We start from the raw sequence: 13,130 nt of genomic DNA, 5'->3' as shown, positions 1-13,130 counted from the left end.
AGGGTACAGAGGAAGTTTACTACAATAATTCTGGGTATGAAAAGGTTAACATATAAGGAGCGTTTGATGGCTGCGGGCCTGTACTCACTGGACTTTAGAGGAATGAAAGGGTATTTCATTGAAACCTATCAAATATTGAAAGGCCTAAACAGAGTGGATGTGGAGAGGATGCTTCCTGTCGAGGGCTGTCCTTTTGTATAAAGGGATGATGCTCTCGGACCAGAGGGCACAGCCTCAGACTACAAAGATGTCCCTTTAGAAAAGAAATTAGATGGAATTTGTTTAGCCAGAGGGTGGTGAATCAGTGGAATTCATTGCCATGGATAGCTGTGGAGGCCAAGTCATTAGATTAATTTAAGGTAGAGTTTAGTAGGTTCTTGATTAGTAAGGGCATCCAAGGTTATGGGGAAAAGGCAGGAGAATGGGGTTGAGAGGGATAATAAGTCAGCTATGATGGAATAGCAAAGCAGACTCAACAGGTCAAATGGCCTAATTGTATTTTCTTGTCTTATGGATATCATCTGTACGTTGAGAGTCAGCCTTCATAGGTATTCCAATGCCTCTCAAGTGTATCTGATCATTTATCCCTCCCACATAGTATAATACCTCTTTGTTTTTCATTCTCTTGGTTGAAACTTAGTTTTCCACAACTCAGCTAAATCACTTTAGCCTCTGCAGTACATTCAGAATCGATAGTAAGACTTTTTCCCCAATGGCTGAAGTGTCTAAAATTGTTGGACATAGGTTTAAGGTAAGGGGAGGAGGGTTCAAGAAGATTGGAGGAAAACAATTTTCATTAGATGGTTCGATTGCACTGCCTGAGGGGGTGCCAAAGGCTTGGACTCTTACAACAGGCAATTTAATTGCCTGTGCACAAAATGCTATGGGCCATGTGTGGAAAATAGAATTACTATGGCTGTGTACTTGATGGTCAACATTGACATAGTGAAAGGGCCAACTCTACAACTCTAGCCTCTCCAGCCATTCAGGCTCAACCAGACCATTTACTCTACTGTTTAACCCTGTGTTGAGATTTAACTCCTACCTCCAATGCTGCTTGGACCTAACCTTTGCAACATTGTGAAACCCTACAGATCCCCTACAACGCAAATTGATGGCTTTATCAGCACAGTCTCTGATGCAGGGCTTTGACTCAATGTCAATAATTCTTTTCCCCTCTGCAGTTGCCTCTTGATCCTCTGACTTCCTCCAGCAGGTCATTTGTTGCTCCAGATTCCAGCATCTGCAGTCTCTTGTGTCTCTTATGTTGAATTGGCAAAAATATTGTGGGTTGTATGGTTTGACCAGTGCTGTCTTCTGTGTTTAATTCAATATTCTCCTTGCTACCTATAATTGCTACAATTATTTTTCTTCAGCTAGTTTTTCATCTGAAATACACATTCAATAGTAACTGACAGAGGAAGTAAAATGAACACTTGAAGAATACTTGTGGATAGGGAGGTATGGGGTTACAACAAACAAGATGCTGGAGGTATTCAGCAGACCAGGCAGCATCTATAGAGGGGATGGTCAACATTTTGGGTTGAATGGATAATTCTTTCAAAGAGCTAACAGATCAATCAAGCTTGCACTCAGTGTCAGCAAGAACAAGGAATTCATTGTGGACTTCAGGAAGGGGAAGTCAGGAGAACACACCAGTCCTTACTGAGAAGTCAACAGCGGAAAGGGTGAGCATCATCAAGTTCCTAGGCATTAATATCATCCAGTAGCACTTACATCCACTGTGCTTTGAGAGGTTGGTCATAAATCATATAAACTCCTGACTGAGGAGTGACCTGGATCTGCTCCAATTTGCCTACAATCACAACAGGTCAACAGCAGATGCCATTTCATTGGCCCTACACTCAGCTATGGAAAACCTGGACAGTGAAGATGCATACATCATGATGCTTTTAATTGACTACAGCTCAGTATTCAACACTATGTCCCCTTGAAACTAATCACTAAGCTACAAGACCTGGGCCTCAATGCCTCCCTGTGCAACTACATCCTCATTTTCCTCACTTGCAGACCCCAGTCAGTTTAAATTGGCAACAGCATCTCCTCCACAATCACTATCAGCAAAGGTGCACCATAAGGTTGCGTGCTTAGCCCCCGTTCTATACATATGACCGTGAGGCTAAGTATAGCTCTGATGCCATATTTGTGAACCACTGTTATTGGCCGAACCAAAGGGAGTGATGAATCAGCATATAGAAGGGAGATTGAAAACCTGGTTGAATCATGCTACAACAACAACCTTTCACTCAATGTAAGCAAAACCAAAGAGCTGATTATTGACTACAGGAGGAAGAAACCAGATATCCATGAGCCAATCCTCACTAGGGAAGAGGAATAACTTCAAATTCCTTGCATTATAATTTCAGAGAATCTGTCTTGGGACCAGCACATAAGTGCAATTAGAAAGGAGGCAAAGCAGCGTCTCTACTTTCTTAGAAGTTTCCACAAATTTGGCATGTCATCTAAAACCTTGACAAACTTCTATAGATACACATTGGCAGTGTCCTAAGTGGTTGAAAATCTGGTTGAATCATGCCACAATAACCTTTCACTCAACATCTGCATTGAGTGGTAAGGAAACCCCAGTGTCCAAGAACAAAAAGTAGTGGATCCAGCCGAGTTCGTCACAGATAAATCCCTCCCCACCATTCAGCACATCTACAAGAAGCACTGCCACAAGAAAGCAGCGTCCATTATCAACTGTCGTCACCATCTAGGCTATGCTCTCTTCTCGCTGCATCCATTGGGAAGCAGGTCCCACACACCAGGTTCAGGAACAGTTGTTACCCTTCAGCCATCAGGCTCTCAAACCAGCTTGGATAACCCCACTCACCTCAACTCTGAACTGATTTCACAACCTACAGACTCACTTTCAAGATTTACAACTCATGTTCTCAGTATTATCTATCTATCTGTCCATCTATCTTTTGCACATTGGCTGTTTCATTTATGTCTAGATTTTCATAAATATCTTTATTTTCCTGTAAATGCTTGAAAGATGAATCTCAGGGTTGTATATGGTGATATACATGTACTCTGATAATAAATTTACTTTGAACTTTGATATCACAGAGGATCTATCCTGGTCTCAACACATTGATGCAATCAAAGCAAAGGCACACTAGTGGCTATGCTTCATTAAGAGTTTAAGAAGATTTAGTATGTCACCAAAAACTCTAGCAAATTTATACAGATATACCGCCGAGCATTCTGACTGTTTGCATCATTTCTTGGTATGGAGGCTCCCATGAACAGGATCGAAAGACGCTGCAGAGAGTTGTAGAGGGTCAGTTCTATCATGGGCAAAATCCATCCCACCATTCAGGACACCTTTGAAAGGTATGCCTCAAGAAGATGGCATCCACCATTAAGGACCCTCACCATTTGGACTTGCCCTCTTACTCATTACTACTGTCCTTGCTGATAATAAAATTAAATCACTAAAATTTCTGAACACATAGACTCTTGTGGCTCACACACTGTTTATTTCACTTGTGCGCAAGGAGAACAGCATGTCCTTGTCACCCACACTGCCTTGAAGCCAGGACAAAAAAACTGCTATTTTTGACAAATTTGGCATGTCATCTAAAACCTTGACAAACTTCTATAGATACACATTGGCAGTGTCCTAAGTGGTTGAAAATCTGGTTGAATCATGCCACAATAACCTTTCACTCAACATCTGCATTGAGTGGTAAGGAAACCCCAGTGTCCAAGAACAAAGAGTAGTGGATCCAGCCGAGTTCGTCACAGTTCCCTCCCCACCATCGCCCACCCCTTGCCCATCCTTTGGGGCTTCCCCCCTCCCCCTTGTCTTTCTTCCTGGACCTTCTGTCCCATGACCCTCTCATATCCCCTTTGCCAATCACCTGTCCAGCTCTTGGCTCCATCCCTCCCCCTCCTGTCTTCTCCTATCATTTTGGATCTCCCTCTCCCCCTCCCCCTCCAACTTTCAAATCTCTCACTAACTCTTCCTTCAGTTAGTCCTGACGAAGGGTCTCGGCCCGAAACGTCGACTCTACCTCTTCCTAGAGATGCTGCCTGGCCTGCTGCGTTCACCAGCAACTTTGATGTGTGTTGCTTGAAATTCCAGCATCTGCAGAATTCCTCGTGTTTGTGTTACTTAAATATATATCAGAATATAATTGCTTCAATGGTCTGCCGGCTACTTACTATCGACAGTTAAATTGAGTGTTTGCACTGCGGTGGAGGCATCATCCGTGATTGCAATCTCAACTTCATACATTCTCTCGTCGGTTGGCTGCAGGTTGTGGATCAACAGAGACCCATTGCGGAAGGCAAAGTTAATGAAGTCAACGAGTTCTGCATGCGTGCAGGAAGCAGCGCCAATGCAGTCGTCGATGTAGCGAAGGGAAAGTGGGGGACAGATACCAGAATAGGCACGGAACATAGATTGTTCCACAAAGCCAACAAAAAGGCAGGGATAGCTATGGCCCACATGGGTGCCCATAGCTACACCTTTAGTTTGAAGGAAGTGGGAGGAGCTAAAGGAGAAATTATTAAGAGTAAGGACTAATTCTGCTAGACGAAGCACAGTAGAACTGTTAGGTCTGGAATCCAAAAAGAAGCGGAGAGCTTTGAGATCTTATTTATTTATATACACACATTCTTTCTCTCTCTCTCCTTTTTCTGCCTCTGTCCCTCTGACTATACCCCTCGCCCATCCTCTGGGTTTTTCCCCCCTCCCCCTTTTCCTTCTCCCTGGGCCTCCTGTCCCATGATCCTCTTATATCCCTTTTGCCAATCACCTGTCTAACTCTTGGCTCTATCCCTCCCCCTTCTGTCTTCTCCTATCATTTTGGATCTCCCCCCTCCCCCTCCCCCTCTCAAATCTCTTACTAGCTCTTTTTTCAGTTAGTCCTGACGAAGGGTCTCGGCCTGAAACGTCGACTGTACCTCTTCCTAGAGATGCTGCCTGGCCTGCTGCATTCACCAGCAACTTTTACGGGTGTTGCTATTTTTACATAGGATTGGCTGATGAGTTGAAATTGACCATTTGGTAAATTGTATATGTTTGAATTCCTTACTTGCAAGATCAATTGCCATTCACAGTAGAGGTGTTAAAAGTCAATCAAAACTTCAAGCTGACAACTGATGGTATTTTGAAGTTAGTAAAACAATCATCCCTTAGTTGTTGGATGTGTTTCACATCCTTCCATGATTCTTATCTCGCCTGTCTCTGGCACCCCCTACTGTGTAAAGGGACACTATGCCTTAGGAAGTCCTTTCTAGAAAAGTCTCACTACAGAGACCTCACTTGTCTAACTTTAGTACACTTGTTGCAGTCACCACTGCGTATTTGTCTGCAGTGAGCAAGGTTGGCTCCACTGGTCTCACTTCAAAGATCTCCCTTGACTGGGTTTGAGAACACAGTGCTGCAGTCATCCTCACCTGGATGTTGTCTTTCATCCTTGCCTTACCATAGCTTCCATAATACCATCGTGGTGGAGGCAGAGAAGTCTATAGACCTACACTGAATGTTTTAGGACCAGCTCCTTCCCATCAGCCATTCTATTCCTGAACAGTCCAAGGGCTGATGAACACGACCTCACAATTCCTCTTCTGCACTAATTAATTATTTAATTAATTTATTGTAACTTATAGTCATTTTTATGCCTTGCACTGTACTGCTACTGCAAAACAACAAACCTCACGACACGTCAGTGATAATAAACCTGATTTTGATTCATTTGCAATATATGCATGCATCTATTAACGTATTTTCATTTAATACACATTTTCTAATTAATGGATTAACTTCAAAATATAAACAATTGGAATTTCTTGGCTGTATTTTTAATTTCGCGACTAAAGCACGTTTATTTCTTAGCAGCCATCAATCACTGCCTCCGGCACGGGGAATGAAGGGGAAAGATTTTTGTTGCATCGAAACTCCACCCATCCTGAATTTGCACTCGGGTCGCTTTCATTGGCTCCTCGCTTCTCTTGCGTCAGTCTAAGATGGGTCACATGGCGGTGGAAATTCTGCTGTGGCTGGCTGCTGACGACTCGCCTTGTCCATAAACTGCATGTGATTAATCCATCTCAATGTTCAACTGATCGGTGCCGGAAACCGTGCTCTGTAAATTTGTTGTCGCATTTGACTGTGATGATGCATTGTTTCTGTATAAACTGTTACATAACCGGCACTGCATGGATACAGTATTATTTTTAAAGCAGACTTGACTTCAATCACGGATACTATTGCCGGCGTGGAATTGTGGCAACCCAGGAATCGCAGTGGGTTTTTTTTCATCCCGGAAGGAGCTTTCGGAAACTTGCCGGCTGCCTGTTTATTCTGGTGTTAGTTATTGTTGCCGAGTGTACCATGCGATCTGCACTGCCGCCAGGAATCCGTTGCGTTCAGGCATTCAGCAGAGACAGCTGGTAAGCATCGTTTTTATATCATCGGGTACATAGAATAGTACAGCACAGTACAGGCCCTTCGGCCCACAATGTTGCGCCGACCCTCAAACCCTGCGTCCCATATTACCCCCTCCCACCTTAAATTCCTCCATATACCTGTCGAGTAGTCTCTTAAACTTCACTAGTGTATCTGCCTTCACCACTGACTCAGGCAATGCATTCCACACACCAACCACTCTCTGAGTAAAAAACCTTCCTCTAATATCCCCCTTGAACTTCCTACCCCTTACCTTAAAACCATGTCCTCTTGTATTGAGCAGTGGTGCCCTGGGGAAGAAACGCTGGCTATCCACTCTATCTATTCCTCTTATTATCTTGTACACCTCTATCATGTCTCCTCTCATCCTCCTCCTCTCCAAAGAGTAAAGCCCTAGCTCCCTTAATCTCTGATCATAATGCATACTTTCTAAACCAGGCAGCATCCTGGTAAATCTCCTCTGTACCCTTTCCAGTGCTTCCACATCCTTCCTATAGTGAGGTGACCAGAACTGGACACAGTACTCCAAGTGTGGCTGAACCAGAGTTTTATAGAGCTGCATCATTACATCGCGACTCTTAAACTCTATCCCTCGACTTATGAAAGCTAACACCCCATAAGCTTTCTTAACTACCCTATCCACCTGTGAGGCAACTTTCAGGGATCTGTGGACATGTACCCCCAGATCCCTCTGCTCCTCCACACTACCAAGTATCCTGCCATTTACTTTGTACTCTGCCTTGGAGTTTGTCCTTCCAAAGTGTACCACCTCACACTTCTCCGGGTTGAACTCCATCTGCCACTTCTCAGCCCACTTCTGCATCCTATCAATGTCTCTCTGCAATCTTTGACAATCCTCTACACTATCCACAACACCACCAACCTTTGTGTCATCTGCAAACTTGCCAACCCACCCTTCTACCCCCACATCCAGGTCGTTATTAAAAATCACGAAAGGTAGAGGTCACAGAACAGATCCTTGTGGGACACCACTAATCACAATCCAATCTGAATGTACTCCCTCCACCACCACCCTCTGCCTTCTGCAGGCAAGCCAATTCTGAATCCACCTGGCCAAACTTCCCTGGATCCCATGCCTTCTGACTTTCTGAATAAGCCTACAGTGTGGAACCTTGTCAAATGCTTTACTAAAATCCATATAGATCACATCCACTGCACTACCCTCATCTATATGCCTGGTCACCACCTCAAAGAACTCTATCAGGCTTGTTAGACACGATCTGCCCTTCACAAAGCCATGCTGACTGTCCCTGATCAGACCATGATTCTCTAAGTGCCCATAGATCCTATCTCTAAGAATCTTTTCCAACAGCTTTCCCACCACAGGCGTAAGGCTCACTGGTCTATAATTACCCGGACTATCCCTACTACCTTTTTTGAACAAGGGAACAACATTCGCCTCCCTCCAATCCTCCGGTACCATTCCCGTGGACAACGAGGACATAAAGATCCTAGCCAGAGGCTCAGCAATCTCTTCTCTCGCCTTGTGGAGCAGCCTGGGGAATATTCCGTCAGGCCCCGGGGACTTATCTGTCCTAATGTATTTTAACAACTCCAACACCTCCTCTCCCTTAATATCAACATGCTCCAGAACATCAACCTCACTCATATTGACCCTGGTTCAATATTTGGTTGGAAGATGTCGTGCCCTTTACCCCTCGCTTCCCGGTGGAAAACATAACCTACCCTTCGAGGGCAAGACGAAGTGGAGACTCCACATTTCACTTTAGGCAGGTAGAAAAATGTTACGCAAGAGTTCAAACTTGATGGGGATGTTATCTTGTCACTTTTCTTCCTGAACACTTTTCGATGTCCTTGATGAACTCCCTGTCCTCTACCTCTTGGTTTCTCCACCATCCGTATGTCCCCTTCACACTGGACCTCAAGGATAGTTTTCCATTTTCCCTGCTGCTGAAAATAGACCCAAAGGATTGAAATTGGTGTCTAGCTGATTTGTGTTCTGGGCTGAAATGTCTACTGAACTCGTTTCCGTAGAGGCTGCCTGGCCTGCTGAGTTTCTGCTGCATTTTGTGTGTGTTACTCAAGTTGTGGTTTGCTACTTTTGTAACTAATGTGTCTGCTGTCATCGAATCAGAACTGGCAGGTGTTGGCCCATGCCTGTCCTGGCTACAGTTCAGAAGAAATATGCAATCAATCCCAGTGTCTGTGCTCTGCTGGTATCTCAACTGCTTAACCACTTCCCTTACGAAATGCTGTGTTATCCCGTCAACTCTTTTTGGTGGTGTGCACTGCATTTCACTTCTGATATTCCAATTTAAGTTGCTGACTGTTCAGTGATGGGACACACGAGCCCCTGTCGCGATTATGGTTAGCTTCCTGTCGCTGCTACATTGGCATTGGTATAAATCAGGGTTTAAGGTTTGAAGTAAACTACCACCACACAGGTTGCCTCCTTTTGCTTTGCTGCAATCAAGTGAGACCATGGTTCCAGATCCTGGTCTCAGAGGGAACTAAAGTCACCTGCCATAAATGTGTCCGAGGCTGCACCCCTGCTGTAGCTTCTGATTGGGGAATAGATGCACCACTGTTACTAGTCATTATGTAAAAGAACTGAAACTGCAATTATCACTGTCACTGCTTACAAAAAGTTGACGCGTGGCCAAGTGGTTAAGGCGTTCGTTTAGTGATCTGAAGGTCGCTAGTTTGAGCCTTGGCTGAGGCAGCGTGTTGTGTCCTTGAGCAAGGCACTTAACCACACATTGCCCTGCGATGACACCAGTGCCAAGCTGTATGGGTCGTAATGCCCTTCCCTTGGACAACATCTTCCATACAACCTTGCCCAGGTCTGCGCCCTGGAAACCTTCCAAGGCGCAAATCCATGGTCTCACTTGACTAATGGATGCCTATATAAACTTCTTACAAAAATAGAGTATTGTGCAAAAGTTTCAGGTGTGCATATACAGTATATAGCTGGGGAGCCCAAGACTTTTTTTTTTGCACAGCACTCTATTTGTCAAGGTGGAGCAGAGAGTGAGTTTGTAAATCTGGCGGGAGCAAAGGATGTTGGGAATGGCGAGGGAGGTCTGTGGGACTGGTGGCAGAGAAGGAGTGCCAGAGTCCACAATAGAGACCTGTATCAGAATCATTGGGTTATCACTTTGCTAATGACACCTTTGGCTTGTAAACTAGTATTTATGGACCAGGCAGCGTCTTTAGTAATAAACAGAGTGTCGCAGGTTTTAAGGTTCCAGTAACCTGCCTTTGCCCCTTCTCCTGTCAGTAGAGATGGTTCCACCAGGCTCGTAGCTAAGCCACATGAAGGCCAAGAGCTGGACTTGGTTGTCAGAGGCTATTTGAGGCACACACCATTGGGAGCATTTACTAGGCCGTGGGAGTTTATCCCTCCCACCCTCCCCAAACATGGTTTCCCTTTGATAAATCCAAATTGATGCTGCTCAATTTATTAGTTTCTAATTTTATTAATATCACATCTTTCATCATGGATGACAGTGTTTTCTTAGCTTCTGTTGTCGAGCTGATGTGGACCTCGGATAGGCCAGCAAGATTGCCAGAGCTGCATGTGCTCTGGTAGTGTCAAAATTCCTGAGATTTACACATTTCTTTTGTGTTGGACAACTTGTATTGAATCTTAACTCTTTGGTTAGCTCTTTCTTTTTAAAAGGTCCTGAAGATTTGTATCGCTTTTCACAACTCCTTGCATCCCAGAGTATTCTTCATTTGTTGCATTCAGATTACTTTTTATTGCATGTACAGTGAAGCATGCAGTGGAATGTGTTTGCGTTAACAATCCGCACAATCGAACAATATGCTGGGGGCAGCCTGCAAATGTCACCACACTTTCCGGTGCCAATATCACATGCCCACAATGTTCATCAGAACAACACAAGCTCCAACAGCAACAGCAAAACAAGCCCCTTTTCTCCCTCACACGCACACAGACAGCTCTCCAACCCCGAGACAGACTGCCTCCAGTTCCTGGCCTAGACTTCCAGATATTGGGCCTCTGACCATTCAGTGAAGTAATATAGAACTGTTCCAAGAATTAATAAACATTAGCATAGAGATGGGACATTCAGTTCTTTGTGTCTCCTGCCAATTATATGCTCTTCCTCTGAGGCATTTTCAAATAGGGGAATCATTGTTAATGGGAGGGGGTTGTGAAATCATGTCAGACAGTTGTAAGAAATATTTTGACGATGATTGTAGCATGAGAAAGGGATTTAAGGAAGTGTGTACGTCTGTGTAAGAAAAGTGGCCGTAGGTCCTATTACCAGCAGTAGGAAGGATCACTCGGAGCAGAGACAGAATTGTGAGCCAATAAATTTTTTTAAAACTTTGTGGCATTTACCTGCCTTTGATGAATTTTCTGTAAAAGTTATGAAAACTAAATTCAGAAGGAGAGGGCCTCTTGTACTAAACCAGGTTCCCTTCATGTGACTTTGAAACAATGCAGTTCTATACTGGCTACAACTTTGGGTCACCGATGCTGGCCGCAGGTTTTTGATTTGAAAGTTCAGCGTCAGTGAAATACACAACACTACATTAGCACGTGGAGGGTGACTCATCCTTTCCTAACTCTTCACATTCTTCCTACACAACAATTTGAAATTGTTGAATTCAGTATTGAATCTTAAAGGCTGTAATGTGGTTGATTGAAGGTGAGGTGCTATTCCTCCTGCTCCTGTCGAACTTTGAAACAGTCCAGGAGGTCAAAGATGGAGGTCTCAAAAAGGCAACGCTGAAGTATCTGGGAACTGAGAACTCAAAGCAACACTTGTCAGCTGAATGGAGGTGGTTCAAAAAGTCTTCACCCAATCTGTTTAGTTTCTTCATACTGGTGGAGGCATCTTCCTGAGCAGCAAATGTAGTGTATTAACAGGAGGGAAGCAATTGTATTGCTGCCTCAACTGGGAGGTGTGTTTGGATCCCATAACAAGAGAGGGGAGGAAACAAAGCTGCTGTATTTGCATGCTGAGCTGCTGTGAGATGGGCATCTGTGCTGTGTTACATTCCTGCAAAAAAATTGTATTGAAATATTAACAAATTATGTTTTTAAGGTTTGGCCTGCTGACCTTTTAAACATGGAAACGTAGAAAACATACAGCACAATACAGGCCCTTCGGCCCACAAAGCTGTGCTGAACATGTCTCTACCTTAGAACTACCTAGGCTTTACCCATGGCCCTCTATTTTTCTAAGCTCCATGTAGCCATCCAGGAGTCTCTTAAAAGACCCTATCGTTTCCGCCTCTATCCCATTCCATGCACTCACCACTGTCTGCGTTTTTTTTTAAAAAAAACTTACCCCTGACATCTCCTCTGTACCTACTTCCAAGCACCTTAAGACTATGCCCTCTCGTACTAGCCATTTCAGCACTGGGAGAAAAGCCTCTGACTATCCACACGATCAATGCCTCTCATTATCTTGTACACCTCTATCGAGTCACCTCTCATCCTCCGTCAATCCAAGGAGAAAAGGCCAAGTTTATTCAACCTATTCTCATGAGGCATGCTCCCCAATCCAGACAACATCCTTGTAAATCTCCTCTGCACACTTTCTACGGTTTTCACGTCCTTCCTATAGTGAGGTGACCAGAACTGAGCACAGTACTCCAAGTAATATTACTTCTTGGCTCTTAAACTCAATCCCACGATTGATGAAGGCCAATACACCATATGCCTTCTTAACCACAGAGTCAACCTGCGTAGCAACTTTGAGTGTCCTATGGACTCGGACCCCAAGATCCCTCTGATCCTCCACACTGCCAAGAGTCTTACCATTAATGCTATATTCTGCCATCATACTTGACCTATCAAAATGAACCACCTCACACTTATCTGGGTTGAACTCCATCTGCTACTTTTCAGCCCAGTTTTGCATTCTATCAATGTCCCACTCTAACCTCTGACAGCCCTTCACACTATCCACAACACTTCCAACCTTTGTGTCATCAGCAAACTTTCTAACCCGTCCCTCCACTTCCTCATCCAGGTCATTTATAAAAATCACAGAGTAGGGGTCCCAGAACAGATCCCTGAGGCACACCACTGGTCACCGGCGTCCATGCAGAATATGACCCATCTACAACCACTCTTTGCCTTCTGCGGGCAAGCCAGTTCTGGATCCACAAAGCAATGTCCCCTTGGATCCCATGCCTCCTTACTTTCTCAATAAACCTTACATGGGGTACCTTATTAAATGCCTTGCTAAAATCCATATACACTACATCTACCGCTCTACCTTCATCAATGTGTTTAGTGACATCCTCAAAAAATTCAATCAGTCTCGTAAGGCATGAACTGCCTTTGACAAAGCCATGCTGCCTATTCCTAATCATATTATGCCTCTCAAATGTTCATAAATCCTGCCTCTCAGGATCTTCTCCATCAATTTACCAACCGCTGAAGTAAGACTCACTGGCCTATAATTTCCTGGGCTATCCCTACTCCCTTTCTTGAATAAGGGAACAACATCCGCAACCCTCCAATCCTCCAGAACCTCTCCTGTCCTCATTGATGATACAAAGATCATTGCCAGATGCTCAGCAATCTCCTCCCTCGCTTCCCACAGTAGCCTGGGGTACATCCCGTCCGGTCCCGGTGACTTATCCAACTTGATGCATTCCAAAAGCTCCAGTACATCCTCTCTCTTAATATCTACATTCTAAAGCTTTTCAGTCCACT

The 13,130-nt window shown here is 44.3% G+C and overlaps 1 protein-coding gene across 1 annotated transcript in view; it reads left to right on the top strand.

Annotated features, from left to right (window-relative positions):
* The first annotated feature begins 6,018 nt into the window (after positions 1-6,018).
* slc37a2 (solute carrier family 37 member 2) overlaps positions 6,019-13,130 on the top strand; it is a 72,731-nt gene continuing 65,619 nt past the window's right edge. Inside the window, exon 1 of the mRNA XM_072238385.1 lies at positions 6,019-6,429. Coding sequence (XP_072094486.1) covers positions 6,371-6,429 — 59 coding nt within the window. The 5' untranslated portion in view covers positions 6,019-6,370. The remainder of the gene's footprint in view (positions 6,430-13,130) is intronic.

The sequence above is a fragment of the Mobula birostris genome, chromosome 20 (genome assembly GCF_030028105.1).
Source record: "Mobula birostris isolate sMobBir1 chromosome 20, sMobBir1.hap1, whole genome shotgun sequence".
In the NCBI taxonomy this organism is placed as follows: domain Eukaryota; kingdom Metazoa; phylum Chordata; class Chondrichthyes; order Myliobatiformes; family Myliobatidae; genus Mobula; species Mobula birostris.
The sequence above is the reverse complement of the archived record's forward strand: the minus strand, read 5'-3'. Positions and strand labels throughout refer to the sequence as shown.